At 45.1% G+C, this 27,114-nt stretch overlaps 1 protein-coding gene across 1 annotated transcript; it reads left to right on the forward strand.

Moving 5' to 3' along the window:
* Positions 1–21,520: 21,520 nt before the first annotated feature.
* MRGPRG (MAS related GPR family member G) lies at positions 21,521–26,155 on the forward strand. Its single transcript, XM_051964846.1, is given in 3 exon segments — positions 21,521–21,736; positions 25,048–25,962; positions 25,964–26,155. Coding segments are annotated over 2 exon segments (846 nt in total). The 5' UTR covers positions 21,521–21,736; positions 25,048–25,156; the 3' UTR covers positions 26,004–26,155.
* Positions 26,156–27,114: the final 959 nt, after the last annotated feature.

Here is a 27,114-nt window from a genome sequence, read left to right on the forward strand (position 1 = left end):
TGTGAGGGAGGTGCAATGGATGCAATGGAGACTAGTTTTACAAATGAGACAATAGCAAGTAGGCTTAGACAGAGAGTGTTATTTGCCCACATTGGACTAGTTAATATCAGATGCAGAATTTGAATCTGGATCCTCCTGATTACCAAGCCAGCACTCCATTCACTGGTGTCCAAGAAAGATCTGTCTAGAGCTTTATAATAAATTCCGCCATCTTAGACAGCAGGACCCCACTAGAACTCAAATGCCTTTGGGGAAGGAAATAAAAATGACAGTTAAAAAAAAAAGGAACTCATATCCAACTTCCAATTCTCTAAAACCATAAGATTTTTTTAGATAAATTGATGTCTAGCCATTTTCTAAATCCTATATCCTGAAGTATCCCTATATTCTTTGCTAGAGGATTAGAACCACCAATTTTGCTATCTTCTTGGAAGAGATTAAACAAGGACAGGCAACACATCTTTTGGGGATGGTACCAAATTAACTTGGTGAAGCTTAAAGATAACAAACATATGCCCTGGAAGTATCTCAGTGGCTTCCAGTATGAGATTTAACAACTTTTTTAAAATTATAACTTTAAACTAAGATGGAAATCTAAATTCTTGAACTCAAGAATATAGAAAGGGTACTTAAGCACATACATAATCAATTAAATATGACTCAAAACAAAGAATCATTTACAAAGTTGAACTAATTTCAATTTCTGAGATTCAAGTGTACAATCTTGCAATTAAGTCTGAGTTTGAAATTCTTTCCCAATCTAGCTCCAATCAACCTACCCAACTCATGTCTCTTCTCTCCCATGCTAAACACCTGAGCTGCCAGCCTTCTTTTGACTCCTCGTATAGAATGCTTCATCTCATACCTTGAAGTCTTCTCACTTACTGTCCTAAATGTCGAGAATGCACTACAACTTCACCTTTACCTCTTATGTGATAGAAATTTTTATTTTTTTCCTTTTGTTAATCTTTATTAATTTATTAATTTAATAATTAATTTATCAAAGCTCAGGATCCTTCAGCTTTTTATTACTGAAAACCTATTTTCTGTTTACTGTGTTTTGTCTACTGAAAACTTAGCCAAAACCTGAGTTGTGGAATAAAAGTATTAAGGGAAGACTGTCTGGCATTATTCAAATAAAAATCAAAGACAAACCAAAGTGATATAAATTATTAAAGAAATTACAACTGTCCCCAATTTCTTGATTATTTGGGAACGTGTAAATTCCTTTCCCCTCCAATCATGCCACTATTAAACCTCTAAGACTAATTTAATCTATAACATGACTTAGTTTACAGATAGGTCTGTTTTCTTAGATTTGTTTTCTTAGAGGATGTATGAAGTTGTTTTTGTTGTTGAGTTTTTGTTCTCAAAGAGGACTAATGAGATCATGAGAATGATATCTGTCTTGTCTGTAAGTTGGATTTAAATGAGGCAAAAATGTGCATTAGCCTCTCTCTCTCCTCCAGAATGATTGGAGTTCAGTGACAAGACAAAAGTTAAGTTAACAGGTGATGACCCAAGATGCAGTGAGTGATCTTGGTTTTTCTAAATTAAGGTCTTTCCTGGGTCTTTTTTTTTTTGAGACTTTGACTAGGATCTATTATTGGCCATTCAATAAAAGTCAGTGCTTTGAATTTAAAGGCATAAAATTAAGACAACTCTGAGATACCACTACACACCTGTCAGATTGGCTAAGATGACAGGAAAAAATAATGATGAATGTTGGAGGGGATGCGGGAAAACTGGGACACTAATGCATTGTTGGTGGAGTTGTGAACGAATCCAACCATTCTGGAGAGCAATCTGGAATTATGCCCAAAAAATTATCAAATTGTGCATACCCTTTGATCCAGCAGTGTTTCTATTGGGCTTATATCCCAAAGAAATACTAAAGAAGGGAAAGGGATCTGTATGTGCCAAAATGTTTGTAGCAGCCCTGTTTGTAGTGGCTAGAAACTGGAAAATGAATGGATGCCCATCAATTGGAGAATGGCTGGGTAAATTGTGGTATATGAATGTTATGGAATATTATTGTTCTGTAAGAAATGACCAGCAGGATGAATACAGAGAGGACTGGCGAGACTTACATGAACTGATGCTAAGTGAAATGAGCAGAACCAGGAGATCATTATACACTTCGACAACGATATTGTATGAGGACATATTTTGATGGAAGTGGATTTCTTTGACAAAGAGACCTGAGTTTCAATTGATAAATGATGGACAAAAGCAGCTACACCCAAAGAAAGAACACTGGGAAACGAATGTAAACTATCTGCATTTTTGTTTTTCTTCCCGGGTTATTTATACCTTCTGAATCCAATTCTCCCTACGCAACAAGAGAACTGTTCGGTTCTGCAAACATATATTGTATCTAGGATATACTGCAACATATCCAACATATAAAGGACTGCATGCCATCTAGGGGAGGAGGTGGAGGGAGGGAGGGGAAAAAAAATCGGAACAGAACCGAGTGTCAATATAAAGTAATTATTAAATAAAAAATTTAAATAAAAAAAATTTTAAAAAAAAGAATTTAAAGGCATAGTCAAGTGGCTCCACGTTGACTCACAATGGGTTTTTTCAAAACCTGTTTTTTCTGCACTGTATTTCAAGAAATCGTAAATAAAAATGTATAAGACAAAGAGCTAATTGTCCCAGCTTTTTGAAAAAATAATAACATAAATATGAAATTTTCAAAAATTCAACCCCCCCAAAACCCCAAAATATCTTATAAAATATGTGACTGATTATTATATTCTTTTGGACAGAGCATGCACATGTAAAGTTATGACTCCACATTTATACTGAGCTACCAGATAAGAAGGAAGAGGAGGAGGAGGAGGAGTGGGAAGGGCAAAGAAAGGGGAAGGGGAAGGGGGAGGAGAAATAGCAACATTGCCCAACTCTGAAATGGCAGAGGTTGAATCCCCAGAGAGCAGCTACTACTACTTAGATTGTTGTTCAAAGACCAATGATACCACAATGTCTAATTCTAAAGATGCAAGTGTGAAAAATCTTTCAAATCTGGCCTCGGGTCCTTTGAAACATTTTCCCTTGAAGATTCTGGAACAGCCTCATTTCCAGGGCAATTCAGATCACAGAATCAGAGCCAAAAGGGATCTCTGAAAGAGAATTCATTTCTCTAATGATCATCCATCATTTGTCAGTAGAGCTTCTTTGAGAATGAACCATACCCCCACTCCTGCCCCACCAAGACAACTTAGTCTGCCCTGGGAAGCATTCAATAGTAGAAAGCTTTTCCAAAGATTTTGGACTAATTCGGACTTTTCATAACATCCCCTACAGCTTCTAGCCCCTTCCTCTGGGGCCCAAAGGAACAACACTAATTGTCTTCCATCAAATGATTAAAAACAGCGCTCAAGCCTCCCTCCATGGGAAAAGTGGGCATTTCATAGAGATTAGTTGACAGATAGTCAGGTGTCAGAAGCAGGGAGTGCTGGCAGGGTGCTCTTAAGAGCCTCTGAGGTCAGCTCAGGCCTTCCTGTGATAGGGACTTAAGAAACACTTAATAAACAGGGAGAGCAGCGCTGCTGGATCTTAGTTTGTCTCACTTTCAGTAGATCTAATAGCTCCACAAATGCAAACAAAAATGAAAGTACAGGCAGGACCTTTCAGGACCAAGGGCAGCTCCCAAATTTGACCAGAATAGTTAAAGCAGAAGGGGCGGAGTAATTTGTTCCCCAAAGGAGAAAAAAGACCATTCTGCAATCCTGACCCGGCCTGTGTTACCCTCTGGCTTCCAACAAGATTTCTTCGAGGACCCCTGAATTGCACTGGTTTGAAGAAAGGGGTACTTGTTCTGCATTGGGGAAGGGGAGGAATCCTGAGGATTCCTGGGCATGGGACCTGTGAGAAGTGATTCCTGAGAGCTTGAGACCAGAAGAAACCTAGCTTTCTTTTTGGTAACTATGTGACCCATGACAAACTACTTCACATGCAGTTGCCTCCGTTTCCTCATCTAGAAATGTAGGGTCTGCTTTCCTGGTTCCCCCATTACAGGAGCGTCATAAGGAGCAAGAGAGACCTGGAGCCCGGAAACTGGGGCGACCATGAAGAGTTGTTTGTCCAAAGCCAGGCAGGAGATTTGCCCAGATTTCCTCTCCCCCTCCCCCTTACCCCTATCCCCACCCAGCCAAGCCTTACTTCACTTCTGGGCCCCTCGGGAGCAAGCTGGAAGAAACAGAAGATGGTTCTGGAGAGGCGGTGATGGTGCGGGCCCCAGTAATGTAGCTGGAAGGCGGAGGCGGAGGCAGCTAAGGGCTGGAGCCTCTGACAAGTGGATCGACACCACGTGACACTCCCCTGCCCCACTCCCCAGCATCCTGGGGATGCCAGAGGCTGCAAACAACTGTCCGGGAGCCGCCCTGATCCCGCGGCTCGCTGGGCCGGGAAGGAGGTGCCTGCAGCTGGAACTTCCCCGTGTGGGCCAGCAGTTCAAAGCCCCCTGCACCCAGGAAGGTGAGAATGAGAGCGATGGCCTGCAGGCAAAGCCCTCCTTGGGGGGAGGGGGCGCTCACCCCTGAGCTTTCTGTCTCCCATTCTTGCTCTTCTCTGCTAGGAGAAAGTGTTCGAGAGGAAGGGAGTGGTGTTAGGGCACCAGAGGAAAAAGCTGGTGGAGGAAGGGTTGGTGAGGGTTATCATCTCCATCCCCCACCTCCAAGGTAGGTCAGCCTCTAATCTAACAGCCTTGAAATGGGTTTAGCTTACTTTCCTTGGCAATGTTTACCTTCACTAGAGCATCTGTTCCTAAATTGGATTTAAGTCTATCCCACATCCTTCATGCTGCAACATGAGCTCACTTCCTTGGGTTCTGGGCTCTGGGGATATAAAGATCAGCTGCTTCCCATGGACCCTGTTTCAGGCAGCTGGGTGGCTATCACCTTCTCCTCTGCCCTCCCCACTGCCCTCAAGGGCAGATAATGAAGTGAATCCCACTCCCTTTGGACCAAGAAAGGTGGAAGAAATCGCTGTTCCCAGGCATAGCTTTGCAGAAGCTGGGGCCCCTGGGTTCTCCCTCCTGATTTCCTACTACAGGTGGATGGAGTCCAAGACAGAGCTGGGTGCTGCCCGAAGCCACTGGGCTGACAGAAGAGGCTCCTTAGGATCCTTGACTGCCCAAGGGGTAGGCAAGCTCTCCTCTCTTTTTTTCCATGCACATGCCATCCAGCTTCCCCATAGGCAAGTCCTGTCCTCCCTGAACACCTTCTTGGTTTTCCCCTCTCCTCAACCATCTCCCAACTTCCAGGGCTTCCTGGCTATACCTTTTGTGGCTACATGGATTTGGGTTCTTTCTGGAGCTCAGGCTGCTGAGCTGATGGTGCAGCCCAGGGAACCTTAGATCTGGGAGGTGGGGGGAGAGAGAGAGAACTGGTATGGGAGCCAAGGAGCCTTTCCCTGGGAGGAGGGTTGGGGTGAGCATCCTAGCCTCCTTTAATTATCTGTACTTCTTCACCTTAACTGTCTCCTTTTCCCCATCCTTTCTTTGTCCCTCATCTCTCCCTTACTGTCTCCCACAATGTCTCTATCCATTGGAGTAGAAAAGGAAGATCTAATTGTTAGTATATTAGGCCCCTCCCAGCCCTGTAATTCCAGCCTCACCCTGTGGGCGAAAGGGAGGCAAGGCCCAGGTAGATAAGTTATAAGGCTGAGAGGTTTGGACAGAGGGAGAAGGGAGGCAGAAGCTTTGGGAGAGATCAAACACCAATGGATTTGGGGAAATAGAGTCATGGGTCCTCAATGTGGAGTGTGGCTCCTCGTGTATTTTACAAAGGAACAACCTAAGACCCTGAGAGGGGAAATGTCTTGCCAACATTCATATTGACTGTACAAAGCAGAGAGAGAGTTTGAAAGCAGGCCTCTGAAATAAGAACATCTTAAAATTAGTGGTATCTGAAAGTAGAATAAACTACCTCTGAGGCATATAGCAATCCCTGGAGGCCTCCCAAAGACCAAGAGGGAGGGAGGAAGGAAGGAGGGAGGGAAAGAGGTCCTCACTAGCTGCATTTTATCACAACCCAGTGGACGGTTATTAACTATTTCCCATAGGCTGGGCACGGAAGCTGCAAAGATGCTGGTTTTCATGGCCTCTGGTTAGTGGCACTAGTGTCCATGCTCAGGAACTCACTTGGGTTCTACCTTGGGGACATAGTCCACTTTACAGGTTGTTCAGCAGGGTCTTTGATGGCCTTTCTACCTCAGGCCTTTGGGGGTTTGGTGATTCCAAATTCAGGTTTCCTTACTCAGCCACAGCTGGGGCCAGCTAGAGTAGGACTTCCTCAAGAGGCATTACAAAGACATTAACAGGACTCTGGGAGGTGGAATGGACAGACAGCTCAGAGAGCAAAGGCAGCATAGCCCTGAGGACCTCGTGGAAGTCCCTTGAGCAAGGTCCAGAGGAACTGGGGGGAGAGGAGGGGGAGGATAGCAATGGGACTTAGAAAAAAGTTCCTGAAAGATGGAGTTTGAGCTTTCTTTGATACCAAGATGGGCAAGGGAGCAGGAAGACATGAAATCTCCCAACAAGTCCCTAACTACACAAGGGCACATCCAGGGTCCAATATACAGCTTTTATGAGGAAGAATCAGAAAGAACAGAGTAGGGGGAGCTAGGTGGTACAGTGGATAGTGCATCAGCCCTAAAGTCAGGAGGACCTAAGTTCAAATATGGTCTCAGTTATTTAACACTTCCTAGTTGTGTGACCCTAGGAAAGTCACTTAACCCCAATTGCCTCAGCAAAAATAAATACATAAATGGCTGAGCAAATAAATAAATATTTAGAAAGGACAGAATCAGGGAGAAGTAAGCTTTGGGATGTCCTAGGATGCCATCACCCTCCTTTCAGTCCCCAAGTCAGAGAAACCCAAACAATAGCCAGAGTCTGAGCAATCCCTGAAGATCGAGTAATAAAAGCCTCTTTCCTCCCTCTACTCCCAAAAAGACCATCCCCACCTACCAAAAGTCTCATACTCATCAAGAAATTGAAAAGGAGAGAAAAGGCTGGCCTGGGCAAATAGCCTTTTCAGAGGGCCACCTCTTCTTAACCCCTAAAGAACACCAAACAATTATTGCAGTTTTCCTCTAAGAGCCAGCACCCAATTGGTTCTAACATGGAACTGTTGCCCAGTGATTCCGAACTTTAGTGGCAATCTGCATCCCAGAAAACCAGAATGCATCTCTCTTTGAGAAATGGTGCCCCAAAGTCCCAGTTCCAGCTGAGAAGCTTCTCTGGGCTGCTCATTAAAAGCACTTTCAGCTTTTCCATGCATTAACTTCTAAGGAAAGCTGAGTCTCTCCAGCCTTCTGCAATTACCGTAGCTCCCGGTGACCAGCTGTGTCCCCTGCTGCCTTAAAAAGTGAAAGGAGTGATCATTCCAGCAATTGCATCATAGATGGGATGGAGTCCTTCCATGGGAAAAGGCTTCTTGCTTCCTATGGCTCATGACTCTGACCTCTGTTTTGACTCCCCTGGGTGTCACTGAGAGTCTGAGGTCAAAGGCATGTGAAGTCCAGCCCCCTCCCCCCTCTCGAGTTCCTGGTGCATCACCATGTTATCCTTGTGTTTGCAGGGACATTGGGTGGCAGCAGAGTCCCACGGAGGATTCCTGAGCGCAGAGACAGGCACGGGAGAGTTCTCAGCCTGGGATCGTGGTCAGACTAACTTGTCGAAGGGCATGGGGCATCTCAACATAAGCAGAAGCAAGGACGAAGGGCTCGTCTTCCGCATCATCATCCTCGTGCTGACAGAGGCCGTGGGGCTGGCCGGGCTGGCCGGGAACGGCATCGTTCTGTGGCTCCTGAGCAGCCGCATCCATCGGAACAACTTCTCCATCTACCTCCTCGACTTGGCCAGTGCCGACTTCCTCTTCCTTTGTTGCCACCTGGTGATGGTCATTCCCGAAACTCTAGACATTTTCTTCGCCTTCCCCAGTTATATCTCCGACAGCCTCCTGGCCCTAAGGTTCTTCTTCTACACGGTGGGCCTGAGCCTCCTGGGCGCCATCAGCATGGAGCAGTGCGCCGCCACGCTCTGGCCCGCGTGCTACCGCCGCCGGCGGCCCCCGCACACGTCGGCCATCGTGTGTGCGCTTCTCTGGGCCCTCTGCCTCTTGCTGCACTTCCTGTCTTATGGGACCTGTGGGGAGCTCTCGGGGGGCAACGGGGGGATGGTGTGCAGCCACGTCGGCTTGGCTCGAGTGGGCTTGCTCTTCCTCCTCTTGTTCGCGATGTGTGTGTCCAGTCTGATCCTCCTGGTCCGGGTGGAGTGTGGCTCCCAGCACCGCTGGCCCCAGAAATTCTACCTGATTATTCTCTTCACGGTGCTCACGTTCCTCTTTTGTGGCCTTCCCTTTGGCATCTACAGGCTCTCCCTCAACTGGCTGACCATCCCTCCCCACTACTATTGCCTGGGCATTCTCCTGGCCTGCGTCAATAGCTCGGCCAAGCCACCAATCTACTTCTGCGTGGGCAGCCTCAGGCAGCGCAGATTCCGGGAGCCCCTCAAGGCTGTTCTCCTGAGGGCTCTAGGTGACGAGGAAGAGCTGGGGGAGGGAGGAGAGATGCTGGACACAGGGCCTGTGGAGATATAGGCCTCGGCCCAGGGGTGCCCCTCAGGACAAGCGCTTCATTTCCCTTGGCCCAGATCCCTTGCCCTTGCCAGTGAGATAGGATGCTACCCTAACTTGGTTCCCAGATCTTTCTTTCTGGGATGGGTCTATCTACTTGTCTTTCTTGGAGTAGCCAGGGCCTGGTTTATTGCATGTAGGGGCTAAAATTCAATATAACCCTCCTGCCCCTTGACTAGGTAGAGGGAAGATGAGGCTTCCCAATCCCCTTCAGGGGAATCAAAATGTGTTCCTCAGTGGGATCGGGTACCTGAAAGCACATGGTTGTGATGTAGAGTTGCTAAAAGCATTTAAACTCCTTCATCAAGTGAGTTCCTAGCTAGCAGGAATCACTCTCCTCAGGCAATCACCCCCAGTGTTGCTGCTCCAGCACAGTCCCACTTCCAAGTGAGTTCCTGGCAGCTACCTCTCTGGATCCCAAGGTGTCTCTGCCCTCCCCCTCATCCCTGCCATGAGGCATTGTCCAGGGTATCTCACTCCATGGAGCCTAATTCAGAAGGCCAGTATTTCTCCCCACAATCCTTCCTGGTCCGCAGGGCTGAGCAGCTGTGCTGTTTCTGTTCTGTGTACACAAGCACATCACAGCTGTACTCTCTCTGGATTCTTCCCTCCCAAGTTAGACTACAGCTGCTGCGAGGAGTCGGTGGATGGGATTTTTATATTAGAGGTTCACGAAATTTAGAGGACACATGAAGAAATCTTGCCACCAAAGATGGAGCAAGAACAATCTCATCAAGATGGCGATGGTTGGCAGGTCCTGGAGCCACTGTGATGGCCAGTCTAATGTACAAAGATTCAAAGGTGAAGGAAGAGAAAGGACTGAGATGACCACTGCCTTTGGGGCCCTGGCTTAGCTTACCTCTGAAGAGACCTCCCTTCCACATGCTCTTGAACTTGGGATTGGAACTTTAAAGCTGAAAGTGACCTGTAAGACCGCCTAGTCTTAAAGGAAACTGGGGCTCTCAAAGCCTACCAACAGTCAATAAGCATCCATTAAGTGCTTACTTAGGTGATTCTCCCAATCTAGCCACTCACTAAATAGAGTCAAGAGCATTTATCATGTTCTTTCTGACTCCCTACCCACAATACAACGTTACCTAATCTGGGAAGGGGGGCAAAAAAGACTAATTGTTCCCTGGATGGTGCTTTGAATATGTGAAACCCTACGATGGTGGGAGTAGGGGAAGGATACAAACTAGTATGAATCTAGGAGAGAGGGAGACGTTATCAGATATGGTGGTCTTAAGATCCCAGGAGGAAGAAAGGAAAAATGGATGACCCTTTTAAAGGCTGCCCCTGGACTTGACCTGTCCAGGTGCAGCTAAGTTCTTATCACTTCCAGTCCATGGCTGGAATGCCTGGGGTCTTCACTTCCCACCTAGGCAATTCACTGACTTTCAGCAGAGTGACTTTAAGCTCTCACTCTAACACAGCAATCATTTTTTTATCTCTGTTGCAACAGACAGATGCTAAAGATTGACTGGCAAGGCCCGTGGTCCCATAGGGCATGGGAATTTCCAGAAAATGGCAGCAGAAAGAGATGGGACCAGAGAGAGGCAGCCTGCCAAATATGAGGCCCATGAATCTCAGGTCGAAGAAATTAAAAACCATTTTTGGACTAATGATTCCTTGACCCAAGCCATTGATAAGCACATCAAATGGCACAGAGATAGTGACTGAGGCTCCACTGGAGAGCTCCATCCAAGTAACAATGCTGATGTTAACAATGACCTCTTGGGTCTGGCCATTCAAGCAGTCCTGAATCCAATTATCTGATACCTTGCCCAAAACCCTTCATCATTTCCATAAGAATAAGCATGAAAGACTGTCAAGTGCTTTGCTCAAACTTAGGTTACCCATATCTGCAGCATTGCCATGAACTACCTGTCTAGTTATCCTGTTAAAAAATAATAATAATAAGATTATTTTCAGCATGGACGATGCTTCACTAAGCCATGCTGTCTGTTAACAATTTCTGTTCTTTCTTGGTTGTTCACTTCGTTATATCCATTCTAGAATATTGCTAAGGCTAGCATTCACACTTAAATAAGGGCACTGGTAAGCAGGATTCACTCTCTCCCCCTTTAGAAATGTGTCATTTATGCTTTCCTAATCTTAAAGTACCATTCTGGTGACGGTTACAGTCATGTCTCCTCTGTTTCTTCTCCAGATTCATCCTCCCTAATTTCTTTACTCGGGTCTCCCTCTTCTGGCTGCTCTGCAGCTTATCTCAAGGCTCTGCTGACAATGGGGTCCCAGAGATGACCACAGTACACCAGATATGGTCTGTCAAGAGCAGATGATGGACACCAGAAACATCATCACCTCCTTCCTGGCCTTTTAAACAACAGATTTTCAGAGTTTCCAAAGACATCACAGAATGTCTTAGGTGAATTTATGAGAAAGTCTTTTTCTGTTTTATAGAAAACAGCTGTTTTACAGCTCTGTAAACTGGCATCATTGCTTTATTATTGGGTGAAAGAGTGATGTCAGGGACTGGCTCAATTTTTCTTATGTTTCTATAACCACCGTATTTGTCCCCAATTACTTTCCTTCTATGATCTCATTTAAAACCACTCCTTTATCTGGAACAACAGGAGAGAGGGTGGGACCCAGGATGTAGAGTTTGGGGTGACAGGTTTAGGTTACTGGATGTTCCCTACAAGTAGATGCTACTATCTGTTTATTTATTAAAGAGAATTGGATCATTCCCTTGTGTGTGCCCCTTCCCATCGATTCAAAGTAACAGCTCACACTCTGGTCTGACAATCAAGCTTCCAACACTTACCTGTGCTCTCTACACACTAAAACAAGACCTTCCCTGTCACTGATAAAGACCAAGGAGATTCCCATAACATCATCTGGAAGTAAGGTCTCATGTGATTGGAGGGAGGCTGCAGTCCCATCTATTGTCATTCAGAATTCATAATAATTGAAAGCTACATGGTGATACTGTGTATCTATAAACATGCATATGAGTGATATAATGTATCTAAACATGTGCACATGGGTAGTACTATGTATCTATATACATGTATGTAGGTGATACTGTATATCTATATGTGTGCACATGGGTGATGCTGTGTATCTAAATATGTGTACGTGGTTGATACAACGTATCTATGTGCATATGGTTGATACCATGCATCTACATATGTGAACGCGGTCAATACAATGTATCTATATATGTGCATGTTGTTGATACAATGTATCTCTATGTGTGCACATGGGTGATATAATGTATTTATATACGTGCATATGGTAGATACGATGTATCTATATCTGTGTGTGTGGTTGATACAATGTAGTTATATGTATATATGCACGTAGGTGATACAATGTATCTATATACATGCACATAGATGATACCATGGATCTATATGTGTGCACATGGGTATATATGTACACCTGTACATCTCTATACTGTATATGCTCCCATACACTGAGAGATAGACATGATCCAAAGGAGGAGCTGCACCAGGGGAGATGAGAGAGGTGTTTGTGCTGGATCCATGCCAGGGCTGATTGATGTTCAGGAGGACCCCAGAAGAAAGGCCTGGAGTAAGTTAACCTGTTAAGAGGGAGTTAATATATTTTTCTATATGTACTTAATATTTGTTGAAACAGGAATAAATGCATGAGGGGTCATGGCCTCAGGCCCACACATCTTCCAGGGCTATAATAGTTATCTAGCACCTATTAGAACATACACAGCACAGAACCTGCAGACTCTGGGGTCTTTGCCCCTTCACAACAAGGCAGACCACAGATTTAGAGGGAGGGAATAAGCTCTCATTCCAACATATCGACCACTTTCCTGCTTATGCTGTCACACAATGATGCTAGGAATTGGCTGGTAAGGCCCTGTGATCCTGCCCTCAGTGAGGGAGTGTCCGGCTACAGTCCAGCCAGAGGAGCTGGAAGGGCTCACAGCTGCTTTGCAGATGCAAAGGCAACAATCAGCTTTGGCCCATGGGTTGGATGTCCCTCAGAGGGCTGACTTGAAAGGAGACCAAATTCCCCCTTTCCCTCCAACCCAGAAATCCACCACTGGGGATTTATATCAACAAATTTTTCCCAGAACCATGGGTCTTCATCACCAACTAGAAGGAATCTTAGAGGTATTGAGTCCAATCCCCTTCATTTTCCAGATGAGGAAACTGAGGCACAGAGAAACTAAATTATTTGTCCAGCATCCCATAGGTAAAAATCATCATAGCATCAGAAACAGTATTGGACCAGCATATAAAACCAATTGCAAAATCCTACAGTTTCTCTTCTCACAATATTCCTTGCATTATCTTGTCCCATTCTCTCCACTGGCATAGCCACTGCCCCCATTCAGGCCCTCATCACCTCTCCTCTGTCTACCATAGTAGCTTCTTAATTGGGCTCCTCGCCTCCCATTTCATTTTCCACAAAACAGCCAAAGGATTTTCCAAAGACTGAACTCAATGATGCGGTTCCTGTGCTGAATGAAATCCAGGTCTCCTCATCATCTCTACGATTAATGAGAAAGTTCCTCTGTCAGACACTTCTGGCTTTTCACAATTTGTTCCTTCATTGCTTCTAATAACTACATATCCTTTTTCCCCCTGAGGCAATTGAGGTTAAGTGACTTTCTCAGGGTCACACAGCTAGGAAGTGTTAAGTGTCTGAGGCCAGATTTGAGCTCAGGCCATCCTGACTTCAAGGCTGGTACTCAATCCACTGCACCACTTGGCTGCCCCAATACCCACATATTCTACAATCCATCTATGCAAGGCTAACTTGCTGGTCTTAATGCACAATGCTCCAACACCCATCTACTTGTCTCTCAAGTGACAATCCCCCATGCTTAGAATGCCCTCCCTCCTCACCTCTGCCTCTTGACACCCTGTGTTCCTGCAAGTCTCAACTCATGCAATATGCAGTGCAGGAAGCCTTTCCTGATGCCTCCTGTCCTTCCCTTTTTCCCTCCAAGTAATGTCTTCCCTCCTAAATTACTTTACATTCAATTTGCATTGTCCCATATACACTTATCTAACAATAGGTGCTGAGTCCAAGAGGCTGAAACACTATCCCCTTTCTCTCCCTATTATGGGGATCCCTCAGCTCTGAAGTCACATACACGGGTATGAGCTTAGTCCTGGGGGAGCCTGACCTCCAAAGGGAAGTGTCAGGTTCTCTTATTTCATTGACTCATTGAACCACACCTCAGTGCACGCAGGTAGCAAGATAAGCCAGCTAAAAATGGCTTTACTAAGAAAACACAGGAAAAAATGAGCCATGAGCCCACGCAAATCTAAGGCATATTCTCCTCCCAAATATATACAGCAGGACTAAAAAAAGGAGAGTACACTAGAAATAGGATATACCTGGAGGAACGCCACATGGCCAGTTAACTTGTCCTTCTGTCGCTGCAGGAACCGATGTCGTTATTATTTCCGTGGTTTCTTCACACTATTCAATTGATAAATAAGCATTTATTAAGCACCTGCTGTATAGTAAGCAATGTACCTATTCTCTAGGGATTCAAAGAAAGGGGAAAAACATAGCCAATAACATCTCTCAATCCATCAAAAAGTACCTCCTCACACACCTTGGAAATGGCTTAGAGGGGACAGATATATCTTCATAACCACTTCATTTAACACTAGAATACTTTGTCTCTGGTACTTTTCACAGCTTCGATTTCATCTCCTGAGCTAAAAGGAAACTCCCTTCCCTTCCAAGTCCACTCACAGCTGCCCTCACCCCCTTCCACCCAACAATAGCATCAAAGCCTGGAGGGGCCATCCCAAGGGCCCTGAAGCCTTCAGATTCTTATCCCTGCTCCCCTGTTTGCCCACAGATAAGGTGACAGTGAGGGAGGGATAGACATCAGTGAGTAAAGACCCAGGATAAAAGAGGCCAGCTGGGCACAGTGTGACTGCTAAGGCAGCCCTGGTCTGCTTAAGAAGCCCCAGAAGGGACCAAACTCTTGCCCAATCACTATGACTGCTGCTGCTGGTCCTGACCCTCAAGCCCAGCTCGCTGGCCTTCAAGATTCCCTCCTCCAGCCCTCCTGGACTTGAAGCTATCTGGCAGCCTGAGTAAGCCCCACCCCTAACTCGCCAGCTCCTTGCCTTCCATTGGCTCTTCAGTTCCAACCTCACCCTCTGTTTTCCAGAGAAATGACCCAGTTACTTCCTTACTTATGAGTCAGCCTCAACCCTTTATGAGATTCGCTTTGTAAATCTGAGCTCAGGGCCATGGAGATTTAATAAGAATACAGTGGTCCCTAGGGAGGTAAGAGCATGAAGCTTCTAAGTCTCTTTATTCTGTCAGCTCCAATGTCTGGGAATCCAAACCCTGGTTCTGTTCTGGACAGGACTCTGTCCATCCAGTCAGCTTCTGGCCAGGGAATAGGGGTGTCACTGCCTGGGGATACCAAGCCATCTTGGAAGTCCTCTAGTGACCTCTGATCTCTCTCCTTAGGCATCTCCTTGAGGTCTCTCTTCTACCCTCAAGCACCACACCCTGGGACTGGATGTCTCCTTGCTTTATGACCTTAGGACTAAAGTGTTTGGCTCACAATGAGCAGTTCTGCTCTAGGAGTCGATGGCCAGGCCAAGAAGAATCCTGCCTGCTGAAAGTGCCCCTCTGCAACCAATTATATTTTAGTTCTGTCCCCCACCCAACCAGTGCATGGATATGTCTGTGGGTCTGAATGTCTACGGGCAGACCATACACAAGTGGGGACCAAACATCAGGCCTGCTTCAACCTAAACCAGCTATTGGACTCGTTTGCAACAGTAGAAGAAACGGACCTTAAAGCTTAGGGTTGGCAAGCTATTATTAGCAGTCATTGTGCCAGGGAGATTGCCAGGGCTCTTGCCACTGGTGGCCCTTTTCTCTTCCCAAAGCTACCTTCTCTTCAACCTCCTCCATGGAAAAATCCAGCATCCTTTGGGAATGGAAACAGTCCAACCTCATCTAATGGGCATAGGGGAAGTAAAACTGGCCAAGGCTAACCTTCCATTACAAATGAGGTATGACTCCTAGGGCGTAGACCGATGAGTCTTCTGCCATAAACTCACTCTAAAAGGAATTCCTCCAAAGCTTCTTTGGACAATGGCAGCAATATTTTTGAAGTCTCAGAATTGCCATCTTTTAGTCAACCAATGAGCATTTACATGTATTAATGAAGGGTCGATCAATAAGCATTTATTAAGCACCTATTATGTACTAGGCCCTGTGCCAAGCACTGAGGATACCAAAAAATAAAAAAAATAGTTCATGGTCTAATGGAGGAGACAACATGCAAAAGACCCACATACAAATGAGATATAGACAGTATAAATTAAAGATGATCTCAGAAGAAAGGTACTAGCATTAAAGGGACTGAAAAAGCCTTCTTGAAGAAGGAAGAAATTTAGTCAGGACTTAAGGGATGCAGGAAAACCCGGTGGCAGAAATGAGGGAGCAAATTCCAGGCATGCAGGACAATCAGTCACAATTCCCAGAGTTAGGAGATGAAATGAAATGTCTTTCTCCAGGAGCAACAAGGAAGGCAGTATCAATCTTAGATTACATGGGAATAAGTCAAATGTAAGAAGATCAGGTCATGAGGAACTTTAAAGGCCAAACAGGACGCTATATTTGATCCTGCAGGTGAGAGGGAGCCACTGGAGATTCATGAGTATGAGGATTTCATAATCATACCTGACCTTTAGGAAAATCACTTTGACAGCTGAATGCAGAATGAACAGGAGAGGGGAGAGACTTGAGACAAGAAGACCAATTTTTCAGATCAATAGCAACAGACAATTGCAAGAGGAAGGGTAATAAGAGCTTCTACCAAGATGGTGGCAGTTGAGACATGCGTACATATACCAAAGATACTTTGAAAGCAAAGTTGGTGGGACTTAGTAACAGATTGGATATGAGGAGTGGGAGCGAGAGAGAGTAAAGAATCCAAGATGATATAAGCATGGATGATCAGAAGGATGGCAGGCTTGTGGTGAATGATAATCAACTGATATTGAATTCAAGATTCTAGGGGACATCTAGCTCAAGATATCCAACAAGTAGTTGGAGATGTGAATCTGGTGACAGGATAAAAGTTAGGGTTCAATAAGTGGATCTGAGAATCATTAGCATAAAGAAGATAACTGAATAGCATCAGAAAATCAGTGTGGGAGTGAAAGATGAAGTGAAACAAAGCTGCCATCTACCAGCTATCACAATTTAAGCAATGAATGCCCATTGACTAACAAATAAGGACCAATAGCTTTGAAAACTAGACCCTGAAGATAGGGGGAGACAAACTTTTATATATTCAAAACAATTAATCAAATAAGGCATTCATTAAAAGGAAACAATACAAGGGCCACTGCATGGTGTAGTGGCTAGAGTACTGGCCCTTGAGTCAGGAGGACCTAAATTTAAATGCAGTCTCAGACACTTAAGATTTTCTAGCTGTGTGGTCCTGGGCAAGTCACTTAACCCTAATTGCCTTACCAAATATATATATATATAATATTAAATAAGCTGGTTTCTAATTGGAGGAAAGATTAGGGACTTTCCAAGTTGGAAAGAAAAGAGTAAACAGATGGAGTTTTCAGAGAAAGAGATGTCTCGCTCCCCTCATCCAAGTATCTATAAATAATCAAAGAAATATGGAAACAATGACTAATTGATCAGTATGGAACCAGTTTTCAAATAAGACAAAAGAGATGCTTGAGATGTACAATTGTGAGAAAATTCCTTGAATCAATCTTAATATTAACCCAGTTTCTGGTCAGCATAGCCAAAGTTCTCAGTTAAGGATCTCTAAGCAGCAGATAGAGGTGGTCCAGCTTCCAGGTCAAGGTCCAAACAATACATAAAGTTTTCTTCCAATTTCCACATTTGAATAAACTTTTCTCACAAGGCAGAATTTGGACTAGATTCATAAGTGAATAGAAGAGGAATTGAGTCACAAAATGGAGTCAGTGTGGTTCCCTCAATTTCCACAATAACCATTTCCTTTCCTAATCCCCTCAATTTGCCCAGTTTTCTCAATGGAGAAGATAGAAAAAATAACCTGCTGGAGAAATGGGATGGAATGGGAGCACTTAGGTTACCCCAGATCATCTGTACAATCCCTTCTACCCTTGACTACCCTTTTTTGGTTCTATATTCTCTCAAAGGGACTGTGAGACATTTCATTACCATTTAATTCAAAAAACATTTACCAGTTACCTACTTAGTGTCACTGAGTTAGGTGCTAGGGATATAGAAATAGCCTCTGTCTTCAAGGACCTTGAATTCTACTAAAGGGGCGCTGCATTGCACCAATAAGGGGACTTGCATTGATCTAGGAGTGTTGAAATCAGGTAGATGAGCTAATGGGAGGGTGGTCCTTAGGCAGAAACCTTGGGCTATATCTCTCTATGGCTTCCCTCAAGGGGAAGGAGCCACCTATCAAACTGGGAGGAAATTTGGATTTTGGAGTCCTAGATTATTTGGTGGATGGAGGCCCAGAGAGAAGTAATTTTATTCTAACTTGTATCATTTTTATTCGTGTACATGCACAAAGATTGAGCCACATAGGCATGCTACGGGATCTATTGATGTGCAAGTCTTTCCCTTCCCTCACTCTTATTAAACTGCAAGCTCTATAAAGGATAGGAAAATGTCATCTTTCACTTTTTTGTGCCAAATACAGCTCATTGTAGCTACTTAATCAATTTTTTAAAAAATAACATTCCCTGGCCCAAAATTTTAACATGTATTACTTAAAATTAGGATTTCCAGAGGCCATTCCACCAATCCACCCTTAGAAACTCAAAGGGTTGGGCCTCCAAAAAATGTGACAAAGAGTTTATCCTATAGTCCTTTTCAAGAATTATCTCCTTCCCAGTCCCAAGATTTGTTTTTCCCTTCGGTGTCCCAAGAATATTTACCATTGTTTATCACCCGGCTCCTCAGACAGTGCTCACACACACTTTTCCAAACATGACCCTTAATCAAATGAGCAAAGTCTAACAATAAATAGCCAAAACTAGGCCCAAAGAGGAAAGGCCCTGCATATATCACCTCTCTCACTATGGGTCCCATTTAAGTAGTCCCATGAACTACTTTTATGTAGTCCAGACCTGACCCAATGCCAGCAGAGCCTCTCTAAAGAGAAAGATTAAGCTCCTCTTTCTCCTACCAGCTCATTCTATTCCTCACATCAGCAAACTAGAGAAAATTTGCTGAGGGCTTAGGTTGGGACTTATGTCTAGCTATTTGATGTACAATCTGAGTTTGGACTAGACTCATAAGTGAATAGAAGAGGAATTGAGTCACAAAATGGAGTCGGTGTGGTTCCCTCAATTTCTACAATAACCATTTCCTGTACTATTTATTTCTGTCCTATTTATTTCTTACAGATAAAAGAATTGTGGATGCCAGAATGATCACAGTCACAGGTGGCCCAAGCAAAAATCCCCTTCCCAGCTGCCATCTATTATAAACCCTTCAAAATCTAGCTCCATCCCACTCTTCTAGAATTTTAGCCTCAGATAGGTTCGGGCCCCTCCCTATCCTGCAAGCTTCTAGAGACCCAAAAGGAAGGAGTTCACAATCTCATGCTCCTTTATCCCCAACTCTTCACAGCTCTTTCCCTGCAGGGAGCTGCCTCATTTGTCCCTGGAAGCTTATAGGGGAAAACTGCCTGATCATCATTTTATTCCCCAGTACCTAGCCCAGTGCCTTGCCTATGGTAGGTGCTTAATAAATACTTGTTGACTGACAATTGATTGAAACTAAGTTGTCCTACTTAGGGTTTCCCTGTGCATGAAATTCTCCACTGTTTGCCTCTAGGATTTTGTACAAACTGTCCCTGATGTCTGGAATGCACTGACTTCATCCCCTCCTCTGGAGCTCCATTCAAGGTTCAGCCTCCCAGCTAACTCCTGTATGAGACCTTCCCAGTTACTGAGCTCTCTCCCATTCCCTGTCGAAGAAATTTAGTATTTTCTTTCAGTATATATCTCCTGCATTTACTCATATGAATTTCTATCCTCTCAATAACTTATCTGATGGCAGAGACTGTTTCACCCAGCACCTAATTCAGCATCCGACCCACAGAGGAAATGCTCCTCAAATTGTCAGAGGCTAGCCTTCAGAAGGCTGGCTATCAGTAATGGCTCTTCTTAACCAGAAAAAAAAACTCAAGAAGTCCTTTTCTTAAAGCAGAAAGGGCCTGAGACCTATGGCTGGGGTGAAGGTGGTCAAGGGAAAGCTCATACTGAAAAACTCATATATCTTGGAAGTGCTAAAGTACTACATATGCTTCCCAAACACTCTCACCTTTCATTCTCATCTGCATTTTAAAAAAAGATATTAGAGAAGTGACCCCTGTGCCCAAAGAAATTAATTTTTGATGGTGAAATTCCAGCGACTGTGTTAGAGTAGTAAGGTGACTAATTGGGGGTAGCAGGCTCTCGCTGGTATTCTTTTCTATGAATAAATCTGGATCTTCCATAGAAGGTTAAGATTTCAGTAAAAACAAATTAAGCACTCATTATGTGCGATCAAAATATGATCTCTAACATGACAGGAAAGGATAACAACAAATGTTGGAGGGGATGTGGGATACTGAATCATTGTGGGTGGAATTGTGAATGGATCCAACCATTCTGGAGAGCAATTTGGAACTATGCTCAAAAAGTTTTCAAACTGTGCATACCCTTTGATCCAGCAGTGCTGCTACTGGGCTTATATCTCAAAGAAATACTAAAGAAGGGAAAGGGACCTGTATGTGCCAAAATGTTTGTGGCAGCCCTTTTTGTAGTGGCAAGAAGCTGGAAACTGAGTGGATGCCCATCCATTGGAGAATGGCTGAATGAGTTGTCGTATATGAATGTTATGGAATATGATTGTTCTGTAAGAAATGACCAGCAGGATGATTTCAGAAAGGCCTGGAGAGACTTACATGAACTGATGCTGAGGGAAATGAGCAGAACCAGATCATTGTACCAGGCAACAAGAATACTATATGATGATCAATTCTGATGGACGTGATTCTTTCCAACAATGACATCCAATGATCTTGTGATAGAAAGAGCCTTCTACACCCAGAGAGGATTGTGGGAACCGAATGTGGATTACAACGCAGCATTTTCACACTTTTTGTTGTTATTTGCTTGCTTTTTGTTTTCTTTCTCATTTTTTTCCTTTTTGATCTGATCTTTCTTGTGCGGCAAGATAATTGTATAAATGTGTATATATATTGGATTTAACATATTTTAACATGATTAACATATATTGGATTACTTGCCAACTAGGGGAGGGGATGGGGGGAAGGAGGAGAAAATTTGGAGCACAAGGTTTTGTAGGGGTCAATGTTGAAAAACTATCCATACATATGTTTTGAAAATAAAAAAACTTTAGTTTAAAAAAAAGTGTAGATACAGTGGTAATTTTGTGCCCAAGATTAGAAACAAACTGTAAAAAAATAAGTCTTGATGTCCAAAATAATAAAAAACATATTAGCAAATTTAAAAAAATATATGGCCTCATGGGTCAATTGATTGCTAAATTGGATTTTTCCCTTAGTTTTCCTGACAGCCCTGGAAGGGACAGCGAATAATAAGGAAAAGTTTTTTTTTTCTTCCAACCTGGAAAATTTCTTTTTTGTTAAATAATGCTGGGCAAGATGCTCAAGAACAAATCATCCAACAACATCCCCACCAAGATGACTCTTGGGAAACGCTCTTCCTAAGAACTCACAGAAATAGTGCCAACCTATCCCAACATCATGTGATGGGAGAGATTTTAGAGCCTGCAAGAGTTTCCCCAACCTCATCTCTGAGCCTGATCTCCCAAAGAAAGGACAGGGTGCTTTCAGCAGGACAAAGGTAGACCCTGGGCTCCAGTAAGTCAGAACAGACTCACGACCCAATTGAGAGCCTGGGAAGGAAGCCCTGCTGACTACAGGACTCCTGGGAGACAATCCTGACCACAGGACCCCTGAAGGCACTGCTGACCACAGGACCCCTGGAGGCACTGCTGACCACAGGACCCCTGGAGGCACTGCTGACCACAGGACCCTTGGGAGGCACTGCTAACCACAGGACACTTGGGAAGTGCTGGTGAGAATAATTGTCAGCTTGCAGAAATCCCCATCCCTTCAATGCTCCTTTTCTCTGCCTTCTCTTCCCAGATGGCCATCTTTGCCTCTGCTAGATACCTTGTTTCCTATCACTGGTCTGAGGGTAGTCCAGGAAAATCCCTTCCCCCATCTCCACTGATTCCACATTGCTTCTCGGGGAGCTTTTGCCATTTTATCCAATCTCTAGGTTTTCTTGGTAGTAAAGAGTTTCTTGAAAATCATTGTGGAGAGAGATGAAAAGCAATGGGAGCTGGGGAGAGACAAGATACATCATCCTAAGGGAGTTTGTGTGTGCATGTTCATATATGAACCTTGGTCCACCTATATTTTGTTTTGTGCCCAGAGATTCCCTGTAGATACCTTTCCTAATAACAGCTAACAGCTATGTAGCACTTGAATTTTTACAAAGTTTATGGCAAAGCTTATTTTATCTGATCTTCACAAAAACCCCGTGAAATAGGTGCTATTGTGATCTCCATTTTAAAGATGGGGAAACAGTTTGAGAGAGAGTAAGTGATTTGTTGTCACACAGCTAGTCAGTGTCTAAAACAGGATCTGAACTCAGGACTTCCTGACTCCAAAGTCAACCCGGTCTGTATCCACTACACCTCCAAGCTGCTCCTCTGCCTCCAATTTTCCTGTGCCCTCAAAAGTCTGGGTTTTCTCCAGCTTCAAAGGTGGAATCAGAAGAGATCATAGGGGATCATTTCAATAGGCCCCTGCCTCCTGCCAGGATAAAACCCAAACAGTCCCTAAGAAATATAGAAATCTCCCTCCTACTATTTATCCTCGGGGGCCAAAATTCCTTGACCTTTGGGGAGAGGATGTAGAGAACAAGAGAGAAGGGCTCCTTCCTTCCTAGAACTCACAGCCTCTTTGGGCTCCCTCCCTAATTCTCTCAGAGGAGTCCTGCTCATCCTTATGCTGCTTTCCTTTAAATCAACAAAGTTTGGAAGGACTTTTAGTGACTGTCTCTGTAGACCAACTCCTTCATTTTTCAGATGGGAAAACTGAGGGCTACAGATGAAAATCATGGCATCATGACCAAAGACCATGGGAGAGCCAAGACCAAAACCCAGGTTCTTTAGGAACAAAGCTCCCCCACCAGGAGCTGCGCTGTCAGCCTTGGCTCCAGAGCCCCTGAGGCATCCTGCTTCTTGCACTCAGCCTGACTAGGTGCTCTTGGGAAGTGAAAAAGCAGAAGGAGGAGGTCATAATCGTATCGAAAGTGGACAGACTGTAGCCTCGGGTTCAATACCTGCTAACCAATAGTGCTCTGTAAATTCCCTAGGATAAGAAATGGTAGGAAGGAGGTTGATCTGCTCTGGGAGAAGGACTTTCCTCATTCAGGAGTCCCCGATGCCAACAAAATCCCAAGTCAAGTTCTTCTCGCTAAGTCTTGAGCTTCCTCCCTCCCAAGGGCATAGTGAGGATCCAATGATGTAAGCTTTGGAAGGATTCCTTAGGAATTCTGCAGGACGTGTGTCCACATCAGCACTCAGCCACCGTCTGTCTCTGGTCTCTCCTGGCAGTGAAGCCCGGGGCCCTAAAGTCGGTCCTCTGTGCAGGTAAGAGGCGCCAGCAGAGACAGCCAAGGCAGGTGCAGGCCCTAAGGCTGCCTTCCTCCTCCCTGAGCTCTCCTCAAGGTAGCCGCAGTGGGATTCTCACCCAATCCCAGAAGGATTGAAGTTTGATCACAAAGGGATAAACAATAAAAGATAGAGAGTTCAGTTTTCCTGGTCCTAATGAATGATCTGGAGAAGCAAGCCATGAGGAATCTCTGGGACTGGAGGAAGGATCAGAACATGATCTATACCTGGAGGGACATGGGAGAAGAGGGGAAGCAGGGAATGAGGAAAGCCAAGTGGTGAGAGTGAAAAGAACAAGAAAAAAATCTAGCCAAACTGGAACAGGGGCTATGTGGAGAGAGAGAGAGGAGGAGAAGAAACATTTTTATATATACCAGACACTGGGCTAAGCACTTTCTACGAGAATTAGCTCTATAGCATCCACTATGGCAGTTTCTACAAGAATTATCTCATTTGACAATATGGAGTAGAGAAGGTAAATAAGCAGGCAGTGTATGTAGTGGAGGCAAAAACAACTGGGTTTGAGGACTAACTGCTGCTTTCTACCTATATGTCCTTGGGTAAGTTCCTAACCTTTCAGGGCCTCCATTTCCTTACTCTGCACTTCCTACACTAGATACCCTTGAAGCTCCCTTCCCCTATTCAAGGTTAGATCTCCTAGTAGATCAGGATGTGGGTCCCCCAAGCAGGCATTTCCCTCCCAAGCCCTCTCAGCCCTACCCCCAGCCCACCCTTCTCTTCGGATACTTTTGCACACAGCATATTGCCTCCAACGTTCCAGGCCATCCGCCATCTTGTGTTTTCATTAAACAATTCCAGGGCTCTCCATCTTTAGCTGAGCACCTCCAACTGAACTGAGGATAAGCACTAGGTTTTTTCCTCTTTGCATCCTCTCAGCACCTGGCTCAGTACAGGTAAATCATGGGTGCTTCCAGATACCTTACTATCCGCAAAGAGTAGCTGCTACCTCCATAACAGGATTTTTTCTGGGAAGTCCATTAGTTGCGCTCTCTTCTTTGAAATGATTTTGTGTCTGTCTATGTTTTGATGTGATTCATTCAACAATCATTTACTAAAAGCCATCCTGTGTGCTGGGTGCACAGGACATAAAGATCCCAAAGTGAGCAATCCTTCCTCCCCAAGAGCTTCCAAATGATTGTGCATGTGCTTGTGTGCTGCTGCAGCTTCATGACAATGCAACCTCCCTGAGGGCAGGGATTATTTCCTTGTCTTTATATAGTTAGTGTCTCCTACACAGTAGAGACTTGGTGAACTTTTGCTGAAGTTCTTGATCAATTCCTAGTGAAGAAATTAGTAAAAGACAGCTAGATAACAGAGCTCTGGATCAGGAATTGGGAAATCCTGAGTTCAAATCTTACTTCGGATTTGATTTCAAACCATACTGTGTGATCTTGGGAACATCACTTAATCTCTGCCTCAATTTCTTCATCTGTAGAATAGGCATACATCTCCCCCTCCCCCCCCCAGGATGGTTGGGAGGATCAGTTGAGGAAATCTTTGTAGAGAGAAGGGGCTAAACATTTATATAGCACCTGATATGTGCCAGATACTGCGTTAAGTGTTTTTTACAATTATCTCACTTGATAAAGCTCTTCGCAAATCTTAAAACAATTTATAAAGATTAGCTGCTATTGTGAATGAGTGGAAGCATGACTGGACTTCCCTGTCATTGTGTTCCCAGGGGTTCCTGGGCTCACCAGGGCTCGGTGAAGTTTGTCCAAAGACCATCCGGGGACTGGGAATCTCTCTCTCCATGATCTCCCCCTCCTGAAGAAAGCCCCACCACCACCATGCTGAGTTTCTGGAACATCATCAGCGGGAGGACTTTCTCCATCATCCTGCTGTCCCTCATGATCCTCATTGGCCTGGGCGGGCTGGTGGGGAACGGCCTCATGCTCTGGCTCCTGGGCTTCAGAACCAAGCGGAACCCCTTCTCGGTCTACATCCTGCACCTGGCGGGGGCCGACTTCCTCTTCCTGGGCTGCCAGACGGTGTTCGCCATCCTCAGCTTCAGCCGGGGGCAGCAGCCGCTCTACCTGGTGGTCGCTTTCCTCTGGTTCGCCGCCGGCCTGGGCCTGCTGGTGGCCGTGAGCCTGGAGCAGTGTCTGGCCGCGCTCTTCCCCCGGTGGGGCGCCCGGCGGCCTAAGCACACGTCGGCCTGCACGTGCGCGCTGGTCTGGGCGCTGTCCCTGCCGCTGGTGCTGGTGCCGGCCCGCGCCTGCGGCTTACTGACCGGGGGCGGCTCGTGGCTTACCTGCTTCCGCTACCACGTGGTGAGCGTCATTTGCATGGGCCTGCTCTTCTCGGCTCTGTGCGTCTCCAGCGTGGTGCTGCTGGTGCGCGTGCAGTGCTGCTCCCAGAGCGGCCCGAAGCCCCCGTTCTACTGCTTCGTCCTCCAGCTGGTCCCCTTGTTCTTCTTCTGCGGACTCCCCTTCCTCATCTACTGGACCGTGAAGAACACCTTGGGCTCCCTGGCGTCTTTTTTTTCTTTTTTCTTGTCCATTGCCGAGCTCCTGGCCTGTGTGAACAGCAGCACCAAGCCCCTCATTTACTTCTGCAATGCGGGCCACAGGCAGGATCTCCAAAGGGCCTGGGCCAGGAGAGGGAAGAGCAGGTTCGCCGAGGCCCTGGAGATGACCGCCTGAGCCCCGCCCCGCCCCCTCTGGGTTACCCAGCAAGCCCACCGGGAACAAAACCGCTTAGGGCAGAATGTAAGCTCCTCGAGGGCAGGGACTGACTTAACTCTCTGGCTCTGTCTCGGGGTCTGAAACAGTAGCCTGGCGCACATAATAAATGGTGAACGGAATTAAACTGAATTGAGTTGAATTGAGGGGAAGATTGATAAAGGATAAACTTCCTAGCAGTGAGAACCCTCCGCGATTAGAATGGAAACCTCCAGAGGCAGTAACCTTCCCCTCAGCGAAGAACTCTAAAGGCAGGCTGATAGATACTTGTGGGGGATTCTGTCCTCAGTCTGGATTAGAGTGGCTTACTGAGGAGGGTCCCCCCCTACCCTGGCAGTGAGTGAATTGAGTGGAATTCAACCCATGGGACAATAATGCCCTGGTGAGTGCCCCTGACACTTACTGCCTGTGTAAACTTTTTTTTTAATAATTATAACTTTTTATTGACAGAACCCATGCCAGGGTAGTTTTTTACAGCATTATCCCTTGCACTCACTCACTTCTGTTCCGATTTTCCCCTCCCTCCCGCCACCCCCTCCCCCAGATGGCAAGCAGTCCTTTACATGTTAAATATGTCACAGTGTATTCTACATACAATATATGTTTGCAGAACCAAAAGTTCACTTGTTGCATAGGGAGAATTGGATTCAGAAGGTAAAAATAACCCGGGAAGAAAAACAAAAATGCAAGCAGTTTATATTCATTTCCCAGTGTTCTTTCTTTGGGTGTAGCTGCTTCTGTCCATCCTTGATCAATTGAAACTGAGTTAGATCTTCTCCTTGTCTAAGAAATCCACTTCCATCAGAATACATCCTCATACAGTATCGTTGTTGAAGTGTATAATGATTTCCCGGTTCTGCTCACTTCACTTAACATCAGTTCATTTAAGTCTCTCCAAGCCTCTCTGTATTCATCCTGCTGGTCATTTCTTACAGAACAATAATATTCCATAACATTCATATACCACAATTTACCCAGCCATTCTCCAATTGATGGGCATCCATTCAATTTCCACTTTCTAGCCACTAAAAACAGGGCTGCCACAAACATTTTGGCACATACAG

This window comes from Antechinus flavipes, chromosome 6, assembly GCF_016432865.1.
Source record: "Antechinus flavipes isolate AdamAnt ecotype Samford, QLD, Australia chromosome 6, AdamAnt_v2, whole genome shotgun sequence".
Taxonomy (NCBI): Eukaryota; Metazoa; Chordata; class Mammalia; order Dasyuromorphia; family Dasyuridae; genus Antechinus; species Antechinus flavipes.